The sequence below is a fragment of the Trifolium pratense genome, linkage group LG2, assembly GCF_020283565.1.
Source record: "Trifolium pratense cultivar HEN17-A07 linkage group LG2, ARS_RC_1.1, whole genome shotgun sequence".
In the NCBI taxonomy this organism is placed as follows: Eukaryota; Viridiplantae; Streptophyta; class Magnoliopsida; order Fabales; family Fabaceae; genus Trifolium; species Trifolium pratense.
Window position 1 is genome coordinate 3,275,229 of NC_060060.1, and position 26,974 is coordinate 3,302,202.

At 33.6% G+C, this 26,974-nt stretch overlaps 3 protein-coding genes across 3 annotated transcripts; 2 read left to right on the plus strand and 1 right to left on the minus strand.

The window, feature by feature from the left end:
- The first annotated feature begins 521 nt into the window (after nucleotides 1-521).
- On the plus strand, nucleotides 522-4,521 carry LOC123910869 (LRR receptor-like serine/threonine-protein kinase RPK2). Its single transcript, XM_045962151.1, has one exon. The coding sequence runs from the start codon at nucleotides 839-841 to the stop codon at nucleotides 4,190-4,192; it is 3,354 nt and encodes a 1,117-aa protein (XP_045818107.1). The 5' UTR covers nucleotides 522-838; the 3' UTR covers nucleotides 4,193-4,521.
- Nucleotides 4,522-4,540: 19 nt separating this feature from the next.
- LOC123910870 lies at nucleotides 4,541-7,429 on the plus strand. The gene is made up of 2 exons (XM_045962152.1): nucleotides 4,541-4,880; nucleotides 5,595-7,429. The coding sequence occupies exon 2, from the start codon at nucleotides 5,897-5,899 to the stop codon at nucleotides 6,656-6,658; it is 762 nt and encodes a 253-aa protein (XP_045818108.1). The 5' UTR covers nucleotides 4,541-4,880; nucleotides 5,595-5,896; the 3' UTR covers nucleotides 6,659-7,429.
- A 9,501-nt stretch (nucleotides 7,430-16,930) lies between these two features.
- Nucleotides 16,931-22,687, minus strand: LOC123909766 (ribosome biogenesis protein WDR12 homolog). The gene is made up of 13 exons (XM_045960655.1): nucleotides 22,429-22,687; nucleotides 22,245-22,342; nucleotides 21,232-21,338; nucleotides 20,600-20,635; nucleotides 20,394-20,479; nucleotides 20,019-20,077; nucleotides 19,833-19,943; nucleotides 19,615-19,737; nucleotides 18,905-19,048; nucleotides 18,122-18,230; nucleotides 17,901-18,037; nucleotides 17,765-17,800; nucleotides 16,931-17,500 (listed from the first exon to the last, which is right to left on the minus strand). The coding sequence occupies exons 1-13, from the start codon at nucleotides 22,598-22,600 to the stop codon at nucleotides 17,408-17,410; spliced, it is 1,311 nt and encodes a 436-aa protein (XP_045816611.1). The 5' UTR covers nucleotides 22,601-22,687; the 3' UTR covers nucleotides 16,931-17,407.
- Between the last annotated feature and the right edge of the window lie 4,287 nt (nucleotides 22,688-26,974).

Genomic DNA, 26,974 nt, shown 5'->3' on the forward strand with positions numbered 1-26,974 from the left:
ATCATTTTACTTTAAAATATTGTAATTTTAGTAAAATTTTGATTTTTTAGAATATATAAATTACAAAATTATCCCTATGAGAAAATCACATATATATTTAAAAATTAATTATTTTATTATTTATATATTATTAATTTTATTTTATGTATTTTAAAATATATTTTATAAAATAAATCAGTAATTTTTTTTTCTTCTTATCCTATCCTGCTGGTAACCCAGCTCAAATTCAGGATAAGAATTATAACTAGAGAGACAGGATATGATAAGCTTCAGGATTAACTTATCATATCCTGCTGTATCACCAAACACTGGATTGCGGCAGGATCTGTCTCTTATCCTGTGCACCAAACGGGCCCTAAAAGTTAAAATGCACAAATTAACATTTAATAATTTCTATTTTTGCTTCCTTAACATATGTCTTAAGAGCACAAGTTAACATTCTCCTAATTATTATAACATTTGAGAAGCAGTTTTTTTTTTATAACAATTATCCTTCTATATGAAGAAAAAAAATTGTTATCCAAATGGAGTAGTAATTTAGTCAAACAAAGTCAAAGAAACAGTACTAGTACAATATTTTTTTACACCAAAAGAAACAGTACAAATTAACAACAAAAAAACAAAAGAAAAGAAAAACGCGTTTTGTTTGGGAAACAACAGAGTTTGCGTTGAGTCGTGTTTGTCTCTTCTTTCTCTGTACTTTCTTTCTTTCCTCTTGGCAAATTCCAATTAGGGTTTTCAGAAGAAAAAAAACCCTTTTTTCTCTCTCACTTCAATTCAAGTGTGAAGAATTAGGGTTTTCTTCAATTGATTCTTCTTTCTTCTTCTTCTATGAGAGATGTTTTCTTCTATCAAATTTATTTCCTTTACTCAATTCAACTTCATCATCTTTTTCTTCTCCATTTTTCTCTTCTTAGCTTCTCAATACGACGCCGTTTCACTCTATTCCGATAAATTAACACTTCTCCGTCTCAAAAACTCACTCTCCGACCCCACCGGAGTTCTCTCTTCATGGAGCCCTTCCTCCGGCCACTGTTCCTGGTATGGTGTTCACTGTGATTCAAGCTCCCGTGTCGTTGCTCTCAACATCACCGGTGCCGGAGATGGTAACCGGAGTTCACACCCATGTTCTGATTTTGGTATGTTTCCGCTTTATGGATTTGGAATTAGGAGAAGCTGTTTGGGTTTTAAGGGTTCTTTGTTTGGAAAGTTTCCATCTTTGATCAGTGAGTTAACTGAGCTTAGGGTTTTGTCTTTACCTTTCAATGGGTTGGTGGGTTCAATTCCTCAAGAGATTTGGAGTATGGAGAAACTTGAAGTTCTTGATTTAGAAGGTAATTTCATTAGTGGTTATTTGCCTTTTCATTTTCAAGGTTTGAGAAAATTAAGGGTTTTGAATTTGGGGTTTAATAAGATTGTTGGAGTTGTACCTAGTGTTTTATCTTCTCTTGAGAATTTAGAGGTTTTGAATTTAGCTTCAAATGATTTGAATGGTTCTGTTCCTGGTTTTGTTGGGAAGTTTAGAGGGGTGTATTTGTCTTTTAATCAATTTAGTGGAGTTATTCCTGAGGAGATTGGTGAGAATTGTGGGAAGCTTGAGCATTTGGATTTGTCTGGTAACTCTTTGGTTGAAGAGATTCCGAAGAGTTTGGGGAATTGTATTGGGTTGAGGACACTTTTGTTGTATTCAAATTTGTTGGAAGAGGGTATTCCTGCTGAATTTGGGAACCTTAAGAGTCTTGAGGTGTTGGATGTTTCGAGGAATACACTTAGTGGTTCTATTCCTCACGAGCTTGGAAATTGTAAAGAGCTTTCTGTTGTTGTGCTTTCTAACCTTTTCGATCCGGTTGGGGATGTTGGGTTTGTTACTTTGAATGATGAGTTGAATTATTTTGAAGGTTCAATGCCCGAGGAAGTTGTTTCCCTTCCTAAGCTTACGATTTTGTGGGCTCCCATGGTGAATTTGGAAGGAAGTTTTCCTAGGAGTTGGGGTGCTTGTGGTAATTTGGAGATGGTTAATTTGGCTCAGAATTTCTTCACCGGAGAGTTTCCAAACCAGCTTGGTTTCTGCAAGAAGCTGCATTTTCTTGATCTAAGCTCAAACAATCTTACTGGGCAGCTTTCTGAGGAACTTCATGTTCCATGTATGACTGTGTTTGATGTTAGTGTGAACAAGTTATCTGGTTCAGTTCCAGATTTCTCCAACAATGGTTGTTCTCCCTTTCCTTTATGGAATGGGAACCAGTTTAACACCGATGATGTTATGACTCCTTATGCATCATATTTCTCATCAAAAGTTCGTGAGAGAACACTTTTCACATCATTAGGGGGAGTTGGCCTTTCAGTCTTTCACAGCTTTGAGCAAAACAACTTCACTGGCATTCAGTCACTGCCAATAGCACGTGAGAGGATGGAGGAAAAGAGTGGTTACACACTTCTTGTCGGAGAGAACAAGCTCACGGGACCGTTTCCTACATATTTGTTTCAGAAATGTGATGGATTAGATGCATTGCTTTTGAATGTGAGTTATAATATGCTATCTGGTGAGATTCCTTCAAATATTAGTAGAATCTGCAGATCACTGAAATTTTTGGATGCATCTGGAAATCAAATTTCAGGACCAATTCCCTCTACTTTAGGGGATTCGGTTTCTCTTGTTTCCCTGAATCTCAGTAGCAACCGGTTACAAGGTCAGATTCCCACCCGCCTCGGACAGATGAATCATCTGAAGTTTCTTTCTTTGGCCGATAATCACTTGAGCGGTTCAATTCCTACCGGCCTAGGAAATTTGTACTCTTTACAAGTCTTGGACCTTTCTGCAAACTCTCTTACTGGTGAGATTCCAAATTTTATTGAGAACATGAGAAATCTGACTGATGTTTTGCTAAATAACAACAACCTTTCTGGACACATTCCTGCTGGTTTGGCAAATGTCACGACACTCTCTGTATTCAACGTGTCTTTCAATAACTTATCTGGATACTTGCCGTCAAATAGTAGCCTGATCAAATGCAGCAGTGCTGTTGGTAATCCATTTCTAAGTTCCTGCCGCGGAGTTTATTTAACTGTGCCATCGGCAAATCAACAAGGGCAGTTTGATGACAATTCTTCTGAAACTGCACCAGCTACTGGAAAAACTGATAACGGTTTCAGCGCTATTGAAATAGCATCTATAACTTCTGCTACTGCCATTGTTTCAGTTCTTATAGCTCTCATTGTTCTGTTCTTCTTCACGCGAAGGTGGAAACCGAAATCCAGGGTTGGTGGTTCTGCCAAAAGAGAAGTTACCGTGTTTACTGATATCGGCATTCCATTGACATTTGAAAATGTTGTCCAAGCCACAGGAAATTTCAATGCAAGCAACTGTATTGGGAGTGGAGGATTCGGCGCAACTTATAAGGCAGAGATATCACAGGGAATCTTGGTTGCAGTGAAACGTCTTTCAGTTGGACGTTTCCAAGGTGTTCAACAATTCCATGCAGAGATTAAGACACTTGGAAGGCTTCATCATCCAAATCTTGTAACTTTGATTGGCTACCATGCTAGTGAGACAGAGATGTTTCTCATATACAATTATCTTCCAAGTGGTAATCTTGAAAAGTTCATCCAAGAGAGATCCACAAGGGCTATGGATTGGAAAATTCTTCACAAGATTGCATTAGACATAGCGCGCGCACTTTCCTATCTGCACGATCAATGTGTACCGCGTGTTCTTCATCGTGATGTCAAACCTAGCAATATCTTGTTGGACGACGATTTCAACGCTTATCTATCCGACTTTGGACTGGCGAGACTTCTCGGAACTTCAGAGACACACGCCACAACTGGTGTGGCGGGAACGTTTGGGTACGTTGCTCCTGAATATGCCATGACGTGTCGTGTTTCTGATAAAGCTGATGTGTATAGCTATGGTGTGGTGCTTCTTGAGTTGCTATCAGATAAAAAATTATTGGACCCTTCATTTTCTTCTTATGGAAATGGTTTCAATATAGTAGCATGGGGATGCATGCTATTGAGGGAAGGAAGAGCAAAGGAGTTTTTCGCTGCAGGTTTATGGGACGCCGGACCAGAAAATGATTTGGTAGAGGTTCTTCACTTAGCAGTTGTTTGTACTGTTGACTCACTATCAACAAGACCTACAATGAAACAGGTTGTGAAAAGGCTTAAGCAACTTCAACCTCCATCATGCTAACTCCTTGTGCGGCTGTGCACTTTTGAAATCATTATTAATTGGAGCGATATTGTCTTCCACTTTTAATTTGTAACTGTGTAATTTGTGATTTATTAGATTGGGTCCTTTTTTATGGACTTGTATTAGGTAGAGTTCCCCAATTTGTACTTAATCATCCCCTTGTAAATTTTAATATAGTTGTAACCCCAATTTTCCATGCAATTTTCTTGATTAGTTTAGGGGGCTTGGTGATGATTCTGCAGAAGAATGTATATGTTTGATTTCCACGCCATAGGCACCTTTTTCATCTCTTTTTTGTTCAATAAAATTATAGAATAGAATCAGTTTTTTGAAATTTTTTATGCCGTTTGGTTATGGTATACCACTATTATATCTTTTAAACATTTGTATCACTTAAGTTGTCTTTTTAAATGTTACTATATTTGTTCTTGCAGGATATTTAATGGAGCCCTGAATGGCTAATATGGTCCCTAATGTTTGCATTTTTGCAGCCCTTTTGTTTGTTTCTTTAATTCGGTAGGCGTGACTTGAAGATTGGTTGTAAGAGTTGGCATTACGAAGGAAGGTAAGTCGGTGGACGAAGTCATTGGGCTATGTATAATGCTTTTTGAGGTCAACTGCACCAACATCATCGACAGTGGAGGTCATGGAGCACACCAAGGTCATCAATGGTTTTGGAGTACAAGAGGTATATGGTTGTTTTAAAAAAAAAATCGGTTAGATAGATAAACAATTATTTAAATAGTCGTATACATCTATTTCATGAGATATTTTGTTGTTGGTGAGGGTTGGGGAAGTAAAGTTTGATCCTAAGTCATGATTTGATAACATTTTTAATTTGCAAAATCAGAGCTGTTTGAAGCTGAAATTCATAGGCTGTTGTAGTCAGGTTTAGGATATCAGGGATTGTATTCAATTGTGTCAATTGAATTGATGTCAGGTCATGCACCACTGGTCTTGACGCATATGCACTTGCAATATTCTTGGAATAGATTTTTGCATTTACTTGCACAACTGTGATGTCAGGTTGTACAGAGAAGGGCATTGATAGAAACCTGATGCCCAATACTGCTGAGCCCAATATTGATGTTGGGGTGGTTCCAGCTAGGCCCATTATTTGGAAAGTTTATTCTAGGAAGAGGGTTAGTGGAAATAAGTAGTTACATGACGTGGAAGTTATCTTTGTGCTGTAATTTGATTAGAGGTTATGTGTAGGCATGATTAGTGGGGGAGAGGGTATCACATATTCTGTTTGTTAGAGTAAGGAGAATCATTTCTCTGGGAGGAGCATTTTGGCTCTGGTTTATTTCTTGTAACCACCACTTTCCATTATTTTCACTAAATAAACATTCATATTCCATCTCTCATTCTTTTAATATCTATCATTGGTCTGATCTGCCAGATTGATCGAGAGGAGCCGGTGAACTTGTGATTTACGCCATCGAAAATGACGAGAATGGATGATTTGGAGGCTAGAGTTGCATCGATGGAAGAAGCGTTTGAAAACAGAGTTTCGACACTGGAGGAAACGTTTCGTCAAATGTTTGCTGAATTTCGTTACAAGTTGGCGGAGGAGTTTGCAAAAAGTTGATGTGAACCTGAAAAAACAACGTTGTCATTCTCTGTTGAGGAGACAGTGTCGGAGTATAGGATAGCTGTGAAGAAAGTAGAATTACCATCGTTTGACGGTGAAGACCCTGTGGGATGGATCAAACGAGCAGAGACATATTTGAAGTGCAAGGTACGACGGAAGAGGTGAAGGTGAGATTAGCCAAGTTGAGCATGGAAGGTACGACAATCCACTGGTTTACTCTCTGGAGGGAGACAGAGGACGAATTGTCACGGTTGAAGTTGAAACAAGCCTTGATTGAGAGATATGGAGGACGACAATGTGATAATCCCTTCGAAGAATTGAAAGATCTACAACAAAAAGGGACTGTGGAGGAGTACATTGCAGATTTTGAGTATGTGTCATCACAAGTTGGAAGATTACTGGAAGATCAATATCTCAGATATTTTATGGGAGGACAACGACCAGAATTACGGTTGCGAGTTCGAACATTTTGTCCGCGTAACAGAGTGCAAGCGATGAAGTTGGCTAGGTATGTTGAAACTGAATTGAGGAGTTCAGTGTTGCCAAGGGAGCCCAAGTATGGTGCTGGCCCAAATACTTGGAAGGGGGGTAAGGATTGGAACGTTGGTCCTAATCTTAAGTTGGGTCATGGGTCAGCTTCTAACCCATCAGTTAATTCAAACCGGGTCGGATCTCACACACCCAACCCATCTAGCCCGAGTAATTTCAGAAGAGGATCTTCCAATAATAGCAGCCAAATCTCGAATGTGATGAACAACGGTGACGAACGGTCGCAAAGTTGTGGAGTCAAACACCTCCCTTACTCTGAATTGATGGACCGTAAGGCCAAAATTTTGGATCAGGTCCTTGTAAGCTTCAGAAGTTTGGCTTAAGGTATTTTGGACCTTTTCCGATTGTTAGCCGCATTGGTGCTGTGGCTTACAAGGTTCAACTTCCTCCAGAGGCGAAGATTCACCCCGTCTTTCATGTTTCACATTTGAAACCGTTTCATGGTTCACAGCAAGGAAGGACTCTAGTGTATATATGTGAGGGAATCAATTCTGTTAGAGCAGATCCGGATATTAAGGAAGGAAAGGGCCAACGAGTCAAGCATGTCAACGTGAGAATGAGGGGCAAGGCAATATAGCTAAATGAAGAGCCCATTCAAGAGAGTTCAACAAAATTGTACTAATTAAGCATAATGATAGCATCAGCAGGTTTTCCACCTCCTGGTCCTGCAGCAGCAGCAGGTACTAAACACAAGCATAAGAAGAGCAGGAAGAAGCTAGCTAGCTTGGAACATTGGCGGGAATACTTTTCGGTTTTGTGTCTTGGCAGCTGTTTAAGTTGGCTTCAACTTTGATTAAAGGAAAAGGAAATTAAAGGTACACAGGCAATGGCTCATGCCTAGTAATGAGTTCCAAATCTCTTATTTACACTTCTATAAGCTTTAAGTGGTCTTTTAACTTTCTTTATTTTACCTAATTTTAAGTCTTAAGTGGACAAAAGAGAGTATGAAATAATCTTTTCTTGTATTTTTCAGTGTAACTTAAGTGTCTCGTTCTTTATGTGTTTTATTTTAATATGTACTAGCAAATATAAATTAGAGTTTATGTATTCTTTGTGCTCTATTATGGATAATAATATGATAATTATTGACTTGTCATAGCACTTAAATAAAGCCAATAGGAAAAACGTGTGAGAGAATGGATTAAGGCAATCAAGAGAGTTCAATAGTTTTATTGCACACTAATGGAAGGGATTGGGTCAACGAAATGAATGAAGGAAGGAGAAAATCGATTTTGTTCCATTTCTTTCATGCAGGGTTCTTTAAATAATAATATCTATTTTAAAATAATTATTAATAATTATCACACTAATTGATTAAATAAATAGATAGAACATATATTAAAATTTTGGGATATTAGTATATTACATCATTAACCCCTTGAAAAAGTTTCGTCCTCGAAAAACTAGATAGTCGAAAAAGGTCGGATAAAGTTCTCTCAATAAATTAAAGGATAAATTACATTGACCTCCCTTAGTTAGTTTTGTTAATATGTCACTCACCTCTCCTCTATTTTTATAAAAGCACTACCTCCCTCCAAATTGACACAGTTAAACAACCACAGTTAACGTATTGTTTTTCTTCCAAAAATACATGTTTCTTGTCTTATCATCATTTTTATTTGGCCCGTCAAATGAGTTGTGTTTTCTAAAGTCTTTTTTGTTGTGAGTTTTTCTTGGAATAAGTTGCATAGAAAGATGTAAAAATAATTTTTATTGGTCGTTATTTATTGAGATAAGAGAGGAGAGGGAAAATTAAATGCAATTTACATTTAATTTTATAAGAATAAGAGAAAAACATTCTTGAAAATGATTTTTTCTTTTATAATTTGGGATAAAAAATGAGTTTTTTTCCTTTATAATTTCGGACGGAGGGAGTATATCAATTTATTTCACCCGGTTTTTTTTTTTTCAATTTCTAGTTATTTGAAACGTTATTATTCATTATACAAGCTAGTTAAAGCGATAATTTATTCTACACGCCTTGACTCGGAGTCACATGTGGTTCATTGATCCCCTTCAAACAGATGGGGAAAAATAGGAATAAGAATTTAAAATACACAATCCAAGCTTATAATTGCACCCTAAATTCCTTTAGATTCAAATTTTAAATTCTAAAGCTAAGGCACTGAAAAACAGAAACAGAACAACAAAATAAAAAGGGAAGTTACATAGCGGACGTAGCTTGAAAACCATGGGAGAGTAGTTTATTGAATGGAAGAAAAGGGCACGGTGTAGTTTTACGATGACTTTCTTTTTTTGTTGAACAGGGTAGTCAATTTTTAACCGAGATTTAACGGTGTTAACTATGAGGGAAGGTAATTGTTAGATAGAAAATGAAATAAGGGAGGTAAGTATTCGGTTAAAAAATAGAGGGGATGTGAGTGATATATTAACAAATCTTGAGGAAGGTTAGTGTAATTTGCCGTAAATTAAATCATAGGGTAAGAAAAATCATTTTCTAAAATTGAAGTTAAAATATTTTAACTTATAAATAGAATTAAATATTTATCTACAAAGTTAAAATTCTCGGATCTTATAAGAACAATTGAAATCCATCTTCAAAGATAATTTTTATCAAACATCTTTTGAGCACTATATTACCCACACATAAGCTAACCCTAAATCAATTATAAAAAAAGTTTTGGATATGAAGAAATGTGTATATAATTTTTACACGTCCGATTACAAAAACATATTTACTCAATTTTAATTTTTTTTACAAAACATGTCTCATTTTTTTTCTTCGTTGCCACTATTCTATTATGCCAAAAAAATCATAATTCAATTTAAGATCACAATGTGAACTTTTAATATTTAATCAAAATTTAAAATAAAGAGTAAAGACAATCTTTTAAACATGTTAAGATATATTTTTCGTCGCCGGTGTTTTCACATGGTCAGTTGTATGTTGCATCTTCAAGAGTTACTTTAAGAGAATGATTAAAGATTTTGATTATCGACAAATACGGTGAAGATGCAAATAAAATTTCTATTGTAGTTTATAAGGAAGTATTTCGTAATATATCATAATTTCCGTTGTACGAAAATTTATCCAAATTTATGGTTAATATTACTTCAATTTTTCATATACCTTTTAATCAGACTCGTGCGTGCACGCACGGGTCAGAAGTTCTAGTATATGTAAAACGTTTTGCTAATTGTGTTTTTATTTATCAGTATATACATATATATATATTATTATGAGCTGCTTCAATACTTGCTATTAGGCCTTACAATAAATTTTCTACCATAATATAATGACAAACTTAAATATCGAATAAAAGTAAATGACTCGTGCGAATGCACGAGTCTTTAAACTAGTTAATACATACATATATAGAAAATAAATAAAATACAAACTACTGTTTTAGCTTATTATATATATACTACAAATCGAATCAAAAGAGTAAAAAAATAAAACTTAAAACTTAATTTCTATATATATGCTTAACCGTTAGAAAAATAAATCTTGGCGACAAACCGGACAAGTAGTTTTTCCTTCATTATCTAACCATGAGAATATACACGAGATATGAAATTCATGGTTACATACTCGAAAAGGTTGAATCAATTCTCCTTTTTTGAATTCCTCCATGCAAATAGGACAACACATATTTTCGTCAGCATTAAAACTTTTAGCCGGCGGCAATGATCTTATAATTATCCATCTTGTAATCTCTGCAATTGTTCCGAAACTATAATTATGATTAGCTAGAGCATTGTTACTTCAATTGTTCCGAAACCATAATCTTGTATTTGTGTTGTCCCACGAAGATAATTATCCACAAATGTTATCATAAGTTTAAGAAGTATGAAGAACACAATGATTGTCAAAAATATACAAATCAAATCTGACATTGCAACCGAGAGATGTGGCAATGATTGTACTTAGCTAGATATCAAAGAATGAAATTGAAACTAAAGGAAATTTGATTTGAATAATATAAGTAGTAAGAGTGCACACCACAATAACTATTTATAAACTCTATTAGTTGTGATAATTAATTTAGTTTGTTAAGGATCTTCACAAAACTAGGATTCCTTTTATCCAAAAAAAAATTAAATAAACTAGGATCTTTTATACCGCACAATGGCCTTATTAAATGATAGTAGTGTATCTTTAATCTTTATCATGAGTCTAAATAAGACATGCCCTTATGTTATTGGTGAGTTTGTCAAAAAGATTTTTGTTGCTAAAAAACAATGTGTTTTATGTTATGGTGAGTGTTCTGGTGAAGAACATAGGGGGTGTGTATTATTCAAGATTGATAATGGATACAAGTATGATCAGAGAAAAAATTGATTAACTTTACAAGAATGAAAGAATTGTCTCTTTACAAGAATGAAAGTATGGTGGTTTCTCAGAATGAGAGTCCCTTTATTCTCTTGAAGAAGATCCTATTTATAGGCAAAACATCTCTCTCTTGTTGCTTTATAACCGCCTTGCTTGTGGAGGAATTCATGGGTAGTGGGCGGTTTCTTCTCCTTCTTCTCCAAGCTTCTTTTCCTTCTTCTCCAAGCTATGGTAGATCATGGAGGTGGTGGTAATCTTTACGTGTCATCATCATGGTGAGAAACACAAGATATTTTGGTGTGAACCTTATGGACTATAATTGATTGGGCTTTTTTGTATTGGGCCTTAACAAATCACACCCTGGTCCATGGCCCGGTACACAGCCCCCCAAGCACGAGGCTTCAGGAAGGCGAAGTGCTTTTGATTAAAATCACTTGGCAATTATTATGCCTCGATGTTGTTCTATGTCGCCTATTTGTTGCTGACTCATATTCTTTGTTTGCTCGTCGCCTTTTCCTTCCTTTTGTTGTTGATATTTCTTAGCTAATTTGTACGTCCTTCTATGACTTTTGAATATCTTGATGTACGCCATTTGTGGCTTTGAATATTGTTGTCATTGTTTCTTAGCGACTTTGAGCAAGTTGGCGAGTCGCCCTTCCTCTTTTTTCATTGTATTTGCATTTTCAAGCTAGTGTTGTCACCAATCTCGCCTCTTCATCTTTTGCGATTCGTCCCTCCTTGTCTTCTTGAAATTAAATTGAAACTTTGAGGCTAGTAACTTTGTTGGTCTGTACTTCTGCTTCTTCTACTCAACATGAGTTTCTTATTTTCTTTGACACTCTATATTTGAGGATTGTAAGTATTCTGGTGTAATCTGTCTCGCCACTTCTTTATTGTAGTTGATTTTCGTACTGCCGGGCTTGCACACCTTATTTTGTAACTTCTTGGCGATTTAAAAAGAATTGGCGCTGCTCGGAGTCGCCCTTCCACTATACTTTGTGTCTGGTGTTGAAAATGATCTCGCCTTTGAAAATTTTTAACTTTGCACCTGCAATGTCTTTGACACTTTAAACATGATTATGAACCGTTTGAGAATAACTTTATACCTGTTGTCATTTGGCGTTATAATGAATCGCCTTGCTTTGGTTGTGTGTAAGCTTCTTCTGACGGTGTTGGTAATCTCGCCTTTCTTTGCTGTATCTTTTTCTGACGTACCCAACTCGTAAGACTTACAGGTAACGCCAAGGCCTTGCAACCTTGTTTAATTTTTCTTTTTCTGACGTACCCAACTCATAAGACTTACAGGTAACGCCAAGGCCTTGCAACCTTGTTTAATTTTTCTTTTTCTGACGTACCCAACTCGTAAGACTTACAGGTAACGCCAAGGCCTTGCAACCTTGTTTAATTTTTCTTTTTCTGACGTACCCAACTCGTAAGACTTACAGGTAACGCCAAGGCCTTGCAACCTTGTTTTAATTTTTCTTTTTCTGACGTACCCAACTCGTAAGACTTACAGGTAACGCCAAGGCCTTGCAACCTTGTTTAATTTTTCTTTTTCTGACGTACCCAACTCGTAAGACTTACAGGTAACGCCAAGGCCTTGCAACCTTGTTTAATTTTTCTTTTTCTGACGCCCCCTACTCGTAAGGTTTACAGGTAACGCCAAGGCCTTTCAACCTTGTTTAATTTTTCTTTTTCTGACGTACCCAACTCGTAAGACTTACAGGTAACGCCAAGGCCTTTCAACCCTGTTTTTTCTTTTTCTGACGCCCCCTACTCGTAAGGTTTACAGGTAACGCCAAGGCCTTTCAACCTTACATTTGGTTCAGAGCTTTCATATGAGTTGATCTTTATTCCATCACTGGTTAGTCTTTATTGGTCTAGAGCCGGCTGGCTTCATTATGGTTCAGAGCCCGCAACTTAATCATGATTGCTGCAAATAAGCTTTGATACATTAAAGGTTCAACAATAATAATATATGAAACATAAAACAAACAAAAATGATACCGCCATGGGTGGTTTGTTGCGGCGCTCCTCGCCTAGTAAGAAAAAACAATTATGTTTTGGCGTGGCGAGACTGAGTTCCATTGCGGTAGTCATCGCGGAATACGCTTCAACCTGAAATATTAGTTGGCGGCTTCTATCTCGTCGAGTGATAATTATTGAATTTTCATGTTAATTTTCCACATTTGTTCGTTGTCCTGCACTATGATTAACATCAATGAATCAAAATAGAAATCATAGATGAATAAACTAAATTTCCTAATCAAGATAAATTTCAAAGAAGGTGACATTATAGCAAGTGCTTCAAGTATATGTAAAAAACACGTCGGCTAATAATAAGTCTCATATACTCCGTTAGTTATTGAAACTTTGCATGTATGATTAATTTTAATTAATCGATACCGAAACAAATAAAAATGTGATACGTAGAGAAAGCATATTCATGTTAGTTATAAGTAAAAAGCAAAATACTTTGTAAGAAGAATACTAATTTAGTTCTTAACCGAAAAAATGTAGAAACATATGAAAATTTTTATACTTTCTCTGTTGGTTATATTTGTCTTGGTCATTTTAATTTAAAGTGTTGACTTATTCTACTTATCAGAGTTGAAGTTCTTTCATGCAAAAGTTCTTTTATGTTTAAAATGTTTACATGAGGTCTTAAGAAAGTTAGTTCATACAATCACACAAAATATTTTATCGTGTGCTAGAATAATTTATAGCAGGGTTAAAGATATCACATATCAAATAAGCACAAACAGTTTTGAACCAAACAGAACAGCGATTCTTGAATTTAGATCTTGTAAAGTGGCACACTAAAAGAAAAACAAGTCTCATTCTAGTGATTAACCTTGAAATACATAAGTACCGATGTTCTTTTCTTTTACTCATTGATGAGATTATTATTATAATTATTATTATTATTATTATTATTATTATTATTATTATTATTATTATTATTATTATTATTATTATTATTATTATTATTATAGATGGCGATAGAATGTGATTCATGAACTATAAATTAACCATGTTAATAAAACCGATAACGTATATATGCACAAATAATATATTATCACAATAGAGAGAGCGAGAACTATATGATTAAATGGTAAGTTAGAGGAAAAGAACGTTAACACCTGGATCGGGAGTCGCCTAGCAACAAAAACGATTCTACGGCGAGATGACGACGTTGGACGGTAAGTCGCTGTGGCGCCAGTTCGGCGAGTTGGAGAGTTTAGATTCACATCAACTATGGCGACACCATTTCAATTCAAACGTGACGGATCTGATCTTCGAAGTTGTATTTGACCTTCTCTTACTTCAAGTTTAATCAAATAGTACTTTGTCCACAGACTCAACAATGTCCAACATGAGCATCACATATTGGAAAGAATCAATATGAAAAGGCAATATATCAGGCCATTTAATTATAAACAAAGAATAACATAATGCTTGACAAGACAATGAGAGTTTAGAGAGCAAAAGAACAGAAAGTAATTGCATGAGGAAGGATATGCATGTTATGCAGATTTTATCTAGTAGTAACACAGATATATATTTTATAGCAAATTATCTCCACGCTTAGAGCAATACAGAGTCGAAATATGACATGGAAATCCATCATTTTTCTGAACAGAACTGGATAAATTATTATTACTTTTACTTTTACAAAACTAGATACACTCATACCTTTTCCGCATCAGTGCAGAAGCATAATGCAATTTTTATATAACCTTTCACTTGAACATGATTGTGCTTGAAAGACTACAATTTTCAACTATGAAAATGAAAACACTAAATGATAAAGGCCTTACTATTACCGTTATAACATTATCATCACTTATAATTCATTACAGGTTCACTATTGATCGTGCATAAATATAAGGTAAGCCTGATAGTTAGAGGGTTTACACAAACCTTTGAAACACATAAAAAATTGCAACTTAGTCAGCAAGTATTTTATTCAAAAGACATTTTCAGGTTAGCATGATAAGTTTTGAAAGACTCATAGAATTTTCATATTCAGAATCCTAAACAATAGAGCTTGAATAACATAATTAATGACAAAGGTAATAAGTGTGTTTCCATAATTTAAATGTAGATAATCAGATAACTTTGTTCCAATTATTTCTTATCTCTTCTACAAGAGTGAAAACTTCATATCCAAATTTTCTTTTAGCAGTTAATGATACCAATTTTCTTTAAAGCGATATCAATAAACTAAATGTGAGAAGCCTTTTTTGGGGGAAGTCAAAAACAGAGCAATTCAGGGAATTAATAAATATATGGGTTTCTTCATTTTTGTTTTGAAACACAATGATCAAAGATTATAAATTAATATATTGAAAGATTATCTGATACATTCAGAAGTAAGAATCAGAGTAAAACACAGACAAGAGAAGAATGATTAGATTCATATGCAGTAATAGATTCATACGCAGCGTGTTTTCTCCCAATAACATAAATTCATCCATGGTGGCTTTTATTGAGAAAACCAAATAAAATTATAAATTTCATCAAAGAGATTTAGAATGATATCACCTGGGTTATGCTACCGAATATGGTGACTCTTCCATGCTGATTTGCTTCGATTGTCATATATTTTCTGAACCCAGTCACTAGACCAGTTCCCACATAATCATGGTGCCGACACGGCGGTTCTTCACGAATATGACGGCGGCGACGGCGACTTCATTGTTGTCGCCTGAAGCTTGGCTAGCGGCGACCATACCAAACGCAGATGGATAAACCTTTTGGTAAATCGAAGAGCAAATCAGACAACTCTTAACTGGAAGTGTTTGTCAACGTGATTGATTTCTCAGATTGGCCTTCTTTCTTTGCGATATACGATGTGGAGATGTTTAATTTTTGTCTAGTTTGATGTGGTAGGCTGGGACAAATGTTTTTACCGCAGCCCCACGGTGGGCGCCAAAATGTTTTGGTGAAGAACATAGGGGGTGTGTATTATTCAAGATTGATAATGGATACAAGTATGATCAGAGAAAAAATTGATTAACTTTACAAGAATGAAAGAATTGTCTCTTTACAAGAATGAAAGTATGGTGGTTTCTCAGAATGAGAGTCCCTTTATTCTCTTGAAGAAGATCCTATTTATAGGCAAAACATCTCTCTCTTGTTGCTTGATAACCGCCTTGCTTGTGGAGGAATTCATGGGTAGTGGGCGGTTTCTTCTCCTTCTTCTCCAAGCTTCTTTTCCTTCTTCTCCAAGCTATGGTAGATCATGGAGGTGGTGGTAATCTTTACGTGTCATCATCATGGTGAGAAACACAAGATATTTTGGTGTGAACCTTATGGACTATAATTGATTGGGCTTTTTTGTATTGGGCCTTAACAAATCACACCCTGGTCCATGGCCCGGTACAGTGAGTTTGTTAATAAAAGAATTTTGTTGCTACTAAAAAAAATCAAGTGTATTGTTGGTATTATAAAAAGTCGATAACAAAACTTTTGTATCCTCTTTGTATATATGTATAGATAACTATATTTGTATATCTCTTCTACTTTCTACTTCCAATATACTCCTTCCGTTTCTTTTTACTTGTCGTTTTAGAAGAAAAAAAATTAATAAAGTGTATTTTTGCATCTTATCTTCCTATTATACCCTTATTTTAATTCATCAATAATATATTTTTTGCACACACTTTCTCTTTCCAATAAATTTGATATATTATGTACCAGAAAAAATTAATATGTTATGTACCAAAAAAAGAATTAAAAAAAAAAAACTTTAGTTTTCCAAATATATATTAAATTTTTTACGGTTTCAACATCTACTCCTTAATATTTGAAATTTACATGAGGGTATAATAAACAAAATATAACCTTAAATTACCAAAACGACAAGTAATTTGAAATAAATATTTTTTTCTAAAACGACAAGTAAAAAGTAACAGAGGGAGTAATAAAATTGATTACTACCAAATTTACTAATTTATCCTTAGTAGGATTAACCACATTTCAGGTTTTGTATACTTCATTGTAATCTATTACTTAATATATTAAAATCGATTACCACCAAAATTACTAATTTATCCTTATTACTTTTAACCACATTGCAATATTTATATCCTTCATTATAATTTCACTAAAAAAAATATAAAGAGATGATATGCTTAAAAATAGGAACAAAACAGATTATAGATATGAACAAAACATAACAATGTATACATTAAAATAGGGAGAAAAAAAAACAATACAAAAATTATAGAAAGTTTAATCAATAAAAAAATTATATAAATAATATAGAAAAAATAAGAAGAAACCCCATAAAACGAAACATAAACAATATTTTTCATAAAAAAGAAAAGAAATAAACAACTGTTTTTAACGGCTAGATGTTTGAACTTCAACACCTTCAATAATGTCCTTTGATAGCTACCAATTGAGCTACCCTTACGGGACTATATTTTACTACTTTTTATGTCATTCAAAATAGTGTTGACTAGTACTTGTTTTTCCTATTCAGAGAGCAATTTTAAGTACTTAACACTACTCTCTGAGCATCGTCTCAATTCTTATTGAAGAACAGCGTGGCTATCAAAATGAGTTCATAGATATGCTTAATGTAAAGGTTTACATAAATAGCAATTAGAAACACAGACTGTTGTTTACAATTGATCATGTGTCTATCAGACACCTCTTCAATCCGAAGTGTATGTGTTACATAGATAAAACACTAGCAGTAGTTGTGCCTGGGACAAAATTGGCTTCAAACTCAAAGAGTTCCATATATGAGGGATCAACGTTTATGTCACTGTATCGGAATGTTTGAAGAAATGCAGAGTTTTGAATCTGCTCCACCACTGATAACACTGTCACTTTTCCACCAGTCAGCACACAATACCTGAGTTAAACAAATTAAATATGTTAGCAACCATTTTAGCCCTTTTCTTGGATAAAACAAAGATGTTGGAGAGTTTTGTTTTAGTTCCAGTGTTGTCAATCGCAAATCATGAAAATAGCAGTTTGTTCCAATTTCACTATGCAACAGAGCTATAGCGGATATTTAGCAATTTGTTTAAGTTCAGTTACACTATAATGCTACTATAGCCACTTTTACCAAGATTGTTTTCTTTCTCTTCTAAAGCATGGAAAGAAAGTTTTATACCTTGTCACTGTGTGATTCAATGACTGAAAGAGACCACTGCAACAGTAATAAACAAAAGTTATTGGTTAAAAACCGAAAGACATGTATAATCACACCATAAGTAAAAAATTACTTGGTCAAAATAAGTATATATTACCGCAGTTCTCAGATCCCATAACATAACTTTCCCATCATAAGATGAAGACAGTAAATGAAATGGAGACTTATCATGCCATTTGCAACTTGATACCCAAGAAGTGTGAGAAGCAAACTGAAGAACCGGAGCAGAAGTGCCTGCAGAAAAAATAAACTGCTTTATAAGATGCATGCATTGTGTGTGGAGGTTAGAGGGGCAATTATTTGCTTCCTTTTACTGACCTGGCTTACGAGGATCCCAAATCCTAACAACAGGGTCAGAACCACCGGCAGCTATCAATGCGGAACCATCCCCTCCAATGTCAAGGCAGTTAAGAGCCTTCCCACAAAACTATACACGGAAAACAAAGTCGTCTTATTTTCACTTTGAAAATTTTTAACTTCTAATATTTTGGTGCTTATCTACTTCTAATTGTCACATGGAGTTATTTTCAATAGTAGTTTTTTGTATTCCATCCAATAGTGAAGAAAAAATAAACAGATAATCAGAAAATAACGAAACTTATTTATGACCATGAACAAGGTTACAGTTCCTCCAGCATGTCAAGTACTTAAAACGGGTTATAAGACAAAGATGTACAATTCAAGAGTTCAACAAAATTGTACTAATTAAGCATAATGATAGCGTCATAACAAGACCAATTAGGGCTAACTCATGATAATCATAATCATAGTAAGCATATGGAAAATAGTTGATGAACGAGTATAGACAAAATGTTAAGATTAGATAATATTATTCAGAGAAACATAAATAATCTCATAGATACCAGAACAATGGTATTAAGAAAATAAACATAGCTTTGATCATCATCAAAATAAAAAGAAAAAAAAATGACCAGTATGCCTAATCCAGTTCAAGTTTACCTGCCTATTTACACACAAATAGTTAACACAATAAAGCGCCAACGAGTATGATGTCACAGCTTAATTTGTCGACAAGATCTAAACTTCAATAGCATACGATTACAATAATGGAGAAAAAATAGCAGTGATTTGTTAACTTACTATATCTGACACGTTTTTGCCATTCTCAACATCCCATTTCCTAATAGAATGATCCCAAGATGCAGAATAGATTGACTCTCTTTGTGGCCAAATCACAGAAGACACGCACTGTGAATGGCCCACGAGGGTTGTGAAAGCTTCTCCCTGTAATAAAACAGTGTATTATTATTATTAATGAAAACTTGATTATCAACAAAAAGCACAGAATGATACATCAAAAAAGGAAACGATCAAAGAAGTGCTACAAATTAAGAGAATACTAGTATTTACAAAATCTAGAAGATTTACATTAACAATATTAAGAAAATTTTGAAAATGTCTCAAAGTAGATGATTATACTCCTTTTCAAACAGTTTCCAGAGTTTTTCCGGACCCCAGCAGTAAAAAAACAAATTAACATAAGAAGTTTTAAAATTTATAATTATCCCAAATCTTTTTCTTCTTATAAATAATAAAGATGCTGCGTGAAAGAACTAGTGGACTAGAGCACATGTAAACTCAACAAGTGGAAAACATCTTTATATTTTACTATTCCACGCACCAATTAAAACAAAAGCAGAGTCAAATCTAAGGCTTGAATTAATGATCTCTTGGGAGTTAAAATGGATTTTTGAATACAAAATACCTGGGAGAAATATGTGAATATACACAAATTCAAATTTCAACAATACAAGAAGAAAAACAATAAGATGCAAGGAGACTGTATAAACCTCCAATTGAGAGTCCTCAACTTGACCTTCAACTTTTCTCTTCTTAGACACAAAATCATTTTCTGCATTAGTGTCATTGATTCGCCAAAGGTTGATGGTGCAATCCCAAGAACCAGAACAAACCTGATCATAAGAGACAGCAGATGAAGAATGATGTTACAAATTACACTTCATAAACTAAGTGTGGAGAAACTCAAAAAAGAAAAGCAAATAGAAACCATTTCTCCATTAGTCTGCGCTGCAACACTCTGCACAGAAGACTTATGACCACGCAAGATTTTGTATGCTCTAACCCTCGCAGGATGGTCGGTAGCCTCCTCAGGATTGATCTATAATATAAAAAATATACCATAGTAAGCATAAGCTCAACATAAGGAATTCGGCTAAAAGCGTCTTTTACTTACCTTCCATAGCCTTAGCGTCCGGTCTTTAGAGGCAGTAGCTACCGTTACAGTTTCCACACCTGATTACAGAACAAATTTTGATAACTTGGAACAATTGAAGTACAATATAGAGTGTCTATATTTTGCCACATAATGAAATGAATGACAGAGCAACATGAACAGATGTTTGTATTTAGGAACATAAAATATGTATCAATAAACTTGGATATACATAAAAGCTATACATTGGATTACAATATTTTTAACAGAAACAGATCATTCATCTGCTAAAATTTGACAATTGGCAATCAGAAAATTAGCTAAAACTTGACAACTGGCAATCAGAAAATTAAATAAAGTTGGCAGTATGAGGGGGGAGCTTTTTGCCTTTAATACCTTCTGGATTAAAGATGCTAACAGAAGTTACACCATCGCTATGTCCCTCCAATATATGTGTACATAATCCAGCACCTTTCCATACCCTAAAATATAACACGGTAAAAGCACAATAAACGGAAAATAATCAAATTACAATATATCTAGTAATTACAAAATACACCACCAACTTTAGAAGAATCAAACAGTGTAAGAAAGACTATTACCTTCCAAAACCATCATAACATCCAGTCAAAATAAACCTGCAAAAAATAATGAATAGTTAAACTCTTAGTGAAGGGAACATTCAAGTCAAAAATTAAATAAGTAACATACTAGAGTAGAACAGCAATTCTTATATTTCAGACGGTTAAAAACACTTGTTAACCCAATGGCTAAGAGGGCCGATAGAACATTGGCTAATGAATTGAGAGATATAAAGTTTTTTATTGAAAAGTGTAGCATTCAATGCATTAAGAACATTAGATGCTTCACGTTTTCCGCTCAGGGTTAGGTATTTAGGACGTATTCTCTGACTACAGTCCCCCACCACATTAAAAATGAACTTCATACAGTGAAAAAATAATCATGATGAAGTCATACCCTATGTTATAAAAAAATTCTACAATCACTCTTGCCATGGTCACCAAATATGATTAAATAATTAAGGAAAACCAATAAACCAACTGAATTTACTTAAATCAACCTTTCTAGCTCAGTAAAATCATTGACAAAGAACAGTTATGTAGTGAGTTTCTCATACAATGTAACAAATTGCCAGCGGTAACAAAGGTAAGAGTTAATAGATAACTAAAATTTAGACCATTATTGATAAAAACGTACACAATTACAAACTTACCGAGAAGAAGAACCATCAACTGCACTGACCCAGTCATCGTGTAAAGAAGGGTCCTCTTCCTTCCGTGGGGCTACAGCCCTTGTGTACTCAATTTCCAATATCCTTTCCTATAATTGATACTTCAAAGTGGTTAGCTATGAGAACACAAAATCGGAGACAAACATGACCATAGTTTGTGTGAAGATTATAAGAATGGATGTTTTATTATTTTACATATCCTGGTGATTCAATCCTGGAAATTTCAACTATTTCCCCACAATATTCAGAGTCCCAAACTGAAAAAATAAACTATACATGAACTGAACCATTCAATTGTCATCAAACTCACGATTCAAATTCAGTCCATAAATCTAGGTGAGTCTACCCAAACCATTTTATAAGTGACTTAACAAAATTATGATAGCTAAAGTTGTCAACTCGTAGGATTTTATAAGTTACCTCGATATATTGACATCCATGGTCACAGACATAAACTCTTTAACTTCAAATTTATACTTCCAAATAGTACAATACAGTTATTGGTTGCTACTGTCCTGCCTGATTAAACATCTTATATGAAATTTAACAGGTTAGTTTTATACTTTTAGTTCTAAGGGCCTGTTTGGGTTGACCTATTTGAGTTTATCTACTGGTATAAACACTTATGACTTATGAGTTTGTTTGGGAGAGCTTATGAAAACAACTTATGATATGTTCGTAAGCAGTTTAAGCTTATTCCATAAGCTCTAGGATAGCCTATGAAATGTTCATAGCTTATACATAAGCACTTATATTAATTAAACTATGTATCGCCTATTTGGAACAAGTTCTCAACTTAAGCCAGTTTTTAACTGTTTCTAATCCTCAAAACTAAACCTATTTGTCAAAAATGAAACCATTTTACTTTCGGCATAAAAACCAAACCATTACACAGCAAAACACAATCAAAAGAATATAACATAACCAACTGAAAATGAAACTAAACTATTACAAGTGTATAACAATAACAATAACAATCTATAATCGTTGATTACCGCAGATATTCCCTTGGCGAGAAGAAACTGCTCAAGTGACATACGAACAAACTCGCCATCAATCAAAAAATCAAACGCTTCCGTTTGATAATCATCATCTACAAAAACAAAATCAACCTAATTTTAATCACAAAAAAATAACAAAAACAATATGTAATTGAGAATTGAAGGATTGAATATGTACCATTGGATTCGAGAAGCGCGTTAACAAGAGAAGAGAGGCCGAATCTGGTGAGATCGGAAGGAATAGCGATGGTTGAATTTGGAACTTTGTAAGGTTGAGGTAACTTTGTTACGAAACGGACTTGGATTCTTCTGTTGCTAGTTTCGCCATCGCCATTTTCTTCGGTATTCATCTTTCTCTGTGTTTTAGGGTTTAGGGTTTAAAGGTTTTATCTTTTTTAACTAAGCTTCTTTCTTACAAGGGCGCGCGACACACAACAACTGCATTTTTTTTTTTAGGTATAAAAAATAAATTATTAATGACATGTGTAAATTGATTAATCGGCATAAAAATTGAAATAAGGGATCAAAAATTGTTTTTTAAAATAAGAAATCACCTTGAGGGTATTACTCTCTGCAATTGCGTACGGATGATATCTTTGGTTTACCAAAAAAAATAGCAAATCAAAATTTTTAAAAATTGAATTCGAACCCGGAATCTCAAAATTACATGTGAGTTTAATTTTGGTGGATTATCACTCCATCTAAGACCCAAAAATTGCATTTAAGTCATTATTTTACGAGTTTAGGAATCGAGTTTACAATTCGATTCCATCTAATCAAAATAAATTGAGCTAAAAATTCGAGTTTGACAACCTTAGGGTATGTTTGGTTGGAGTGTTTTGGATGGGAGGGGAGGTAATATTTTAATTTTTATATGTTTGGTTCAATTTTTATGAGGGGAGGGAGGGAGAGGAGAACAAAATCCCTACTAATATCATTTTTTGTTTCCCCCCAAATTGGGGGATTTGGAGGAGAATGAAGCGAAGGTAGATTATTACACTTTAAATTAGATTGACACAATTATCCTCAATTTTATGTTAAAATCCAAAATTATCCTTTTAAAAATTTAAAGATTGAACTTTTTTTTTCCCGTTAATATGATTATCTTTCTGTTGTTTATGATATTTGTGCATTATTACGTTGGTATATCAATGTTGCCTTTCACCATTCTGTTAATACATGTTTTTCTAGTTTATGTTGCTACAAATTTTATTTTTAGTGACATATCTTTCTAGTTTACGTTGCCTCAAATAATTAGTGACATATATAAGTTGCCGTTAAGTAAAAAGATGTTCATAGGAAAAAAGAAAGATGAAGAAGACCGAAAGAAAGGGGACTGAAACCATTACTCCTTAAATTCAATAACAATTGTTTTTATTTATAAAGAGCATTAATGACCATGCATGCCATAACATAAAACATTCATTACAAAAGAGACTGGTGAGAGCACATCTTAATGTTGTTCAATTAAGGTAAGAGGATTTATGGTATTGAATTTGGAATTGGTTGATGGAATAAGGGTGAAAATTGGAGGGTTTAGTCGGGTGGAATTTGGAGGGTGAATTTAGAGATTTCGAAGAAGGTTTGATGATTGGAGTCATGGGAATGGTGGAAGAGGAGTTTGTGGTGGTTGGCATTGATGAACATGGTGGAAGTGCAATAACATGCAATGGTGTTCATCGACCAAACTTTATCTCATTCAAATTGGATATCCCACACTTTTGATAGAAACAATATTCATCACTAATACCTACAACCTTATCGATACGGAAAAAGTGTTACACCACACTTGCAAGTTCCTGGTTTTGAGAAGAGGATCTTTATCTTTGGTTTTGGAAACGTAAATAACAGTGGATTCGATCCCAGCATCTCTTTTGCGCTCGACAAAAGCAAGAAACCCATGGAATAGCTCCCGAGCTGATGTCGATTGCAGTAGTAGCATTGTGACCAGAGAAAGTACGATGATGGTTAGCAAGGATATCTACGTTGCCTAGGTACAGATACGAGTAACCATATGAAATACGGCATTTTTAGCAAAACTGAGGTATGGGTACGTCTGTGTATTTTTTTTTTTTTTTACATATAATTATATAAGTAAAATTACATTGTCAAAACAAATAATTAAACATAAAAAAAAAATACTTTTAAAAGTAATTCAGATCAATGTGTTAAAATCTCGTTTGTTTTCACTATATTTATATTAATAACAATAGGAATAACAATTATTTACACTTAATTTTTCCAATTATTTACACTAATTTTTACAATTATTTTTTATAATAGTATATTATTTTTTAAGCAACGGTTGATGATTGAATAATTGATTATATGGTATATATTATACACCAAGTACATTAATTATTCAATGATACTTAAAAGAGAATTTTTGCTATGTAACAAAAGAAAAAGAGAACTTTTGCTTATAGATGGGGACGGGGGAACAGATGAAATACATTAAGAGTTAAGCATATAATAATTTTTAGTACTCGTGTATCCCCAATGATGTCTCTTATTTTTATGCACATGCGCGGAAAAAAATAACAAAAAAAGAATAGATGAAAACAAATGAGAAACAAAATAAATAAGTAATTATATTTTGATAAAATAATATAATATAGCAAACTTTTATGCGATTATTTAAATATAATAAGTTTTTTTCCGGTAGATAGACGAAATGGCGTCCGGCCTAACAATTTTGACATTTCTGCTGGTTGAACTAAGCTTTGTGGACATTTAAATATAATAAGTTATTTGATAAATAATATATATATACATATTTTCAAAAAAAAAAGATACATAATATAATTGAGGTTTCGTAAAAATAAAATAAAACCATAGAGGTTAAAATATATGATATTCAATTTCACATGATATGCATGATTCAAAAAATCATATTTAATACGTAAAGAAAAAAAAAATGAGAGGGATATTATTTCTTTATAAGATATATTGATGGACATATAGATGTTGTGTTATTTGTTACTAAGATACATGCCTATAATAAAAATGAGGGGAAATCAATTAAGTGTGAATTATCTAATATTTAAATTTCACTTTTAATTTAAAATTAATAACATATAAATTTTGTTATAGTTTTATTAATTATTATTCATAACACTTAAATTTATAGATTAAAAATAAAATTATTAATTTCATATTATGTTCAAAATTAAATAAGCTAATATATATATATATATATATATATATATATATATATATATATATATATATATATATATATATATATATATATATATATATATATATATATATATATATATATATATATATATGTGATAGATAAATTGCAAGTATATAATTATCGTCAAGTAGTAATTAAGATATCGTGTCCATGAAGATTGTCTTTAACTCTGAACCAAAACAATTAAACCAATGCATAAAAGAAAATAAAAGAATATTTGGGGGTTTTGTTCAAAAGAATTTGTTGAAAACGAAAATTGGAATTTTATCGAACGGTTGGCGGACGATTGGATCTCTTCGGTTCATCTCAAAGTAATTTGTTTGGTGAATCATATTATACACTAATGAATTACTCAACTAGCTTCAAGATCCTCTCACTTAATCATAACTCTCCAATCTCTTGTGTGAATTTGTGTTTATGTGAGGTTTTCACAAGCATTGATTCCTAAATCACAATCAATAAATCTAAATCTCTAAAGTGATTATCAATTGTTCAATCATTCCTAGGTCCATAGCTAATTTCCATTCTCATGATAAATCAACTATTAAATTCATCACACAATTTCGTCAAATTTTGTGAAGCATTAAGTGCAAAGAATAATCAATTGAAACTAGATTATAATCCAATCATATAAAATTAAGTTCACATGGTTCAAACAACTTACAATAAGAATCCCCTAAAAATCCAATATATGAATCTAAAAATTTATATTAAAAGTAAAAATTATATGAAGAATAAGAGATGAAATCTTCATAACAAGAAGTGGTAGAGTGTTTCCACCCTTTGTTCCTTACTTGGATCAACTTCAATTGAACTCCGATCTTTAATTTTGGTCCCCAAAATTCATAACCCTTTTCTTGGTGCAAGAACAGCTCTTAAATAATAGACCAACTACCAGTTTTTGCACATCATACTCCATTTTCTGCGCATCATGCGCAAGTGACAGCATTGCCACTATCATTTGCGCCTCATATCCCATATTTTTGCACATCATGCGCAGGTTACAGAATTCACATGGCTAAAATGAATATCCATGTGTGGCAACATCCTTCTCACGTATCACGCAGGAAATGCATCAAAACAAGGCCAAATGCTTAGCAGCTGCGAGGCACTCAAGTAACTCACGTGAAACTCATGAAGCAGCAAGACAAAATGGTCACAAATTTCACCTTTTCTTTGTGGAACAAGCTCTTTTCTACTTCATGCAATTTCATCTTATTTAATGCCTTAAAACCATCCAATCATCTTCTAAAATCTTTTGAATTATGTCACTTTTAGTGAGTAATAACAGAGTTATCAATATGTTTATTTTAATATTTGGTAAACTCTACAAGTTTACGAGTTAAATTTAAGTTTCGATTCCACTTAGATATAATGAGTTGACGTAAAAATTAGATTATGACAATCTTGATTCAAATTGTTCAAATGATAACAAAAAACATCAAAATTAAAAAGCAATTTGCTAAAAAGGAGCGGCCTCTAGTTTAGGTTAATCGAGAGAAAGACTAGTAAGTTCAAGAAT

What these genes read in the sequence shown, in the direction of transcription:
- LOC123910869 (XM_045962151.1), top strand. Translation starts at nt 839, where the DNA reads ATGTTTTCTTCTATCAAATTTATTTCCTTTACTCAATTCAACTTCATC.
- LOC123910870 (XM_045962152.1), top strand. Translation starts at nt 5,897, where the DNA reads ATGGATCAAACGAGCAGAGACATATTTGAAGTGCAAGGTACGACGGAA.
- LOC123909766 (XM_045960655.1), bottom strand. Translation starts at nt 22,600, where the DNA reads ATGAATACCGAAGAAAATGGCGATGGCGAAACTAGCAACAGAAGAATC. An exon ending in TATGGGATCTGAGAACTGCG is followed by an intron (nt 17,801 to 17,900) that starts GTAATATATACT and finishes TTACTGTTGCAG; the next exon opens with TGGTCTCTTTCAGTCATTGA. An exon ending in TTGAATCACACAGTGACAAG is followed by an intron (nt 17,501 to 17,764) that starts GTATAAAACTTT and finishes TGTTTAACTCAG; the next exon opens with GTATTGTGTGCTGACTGGTG.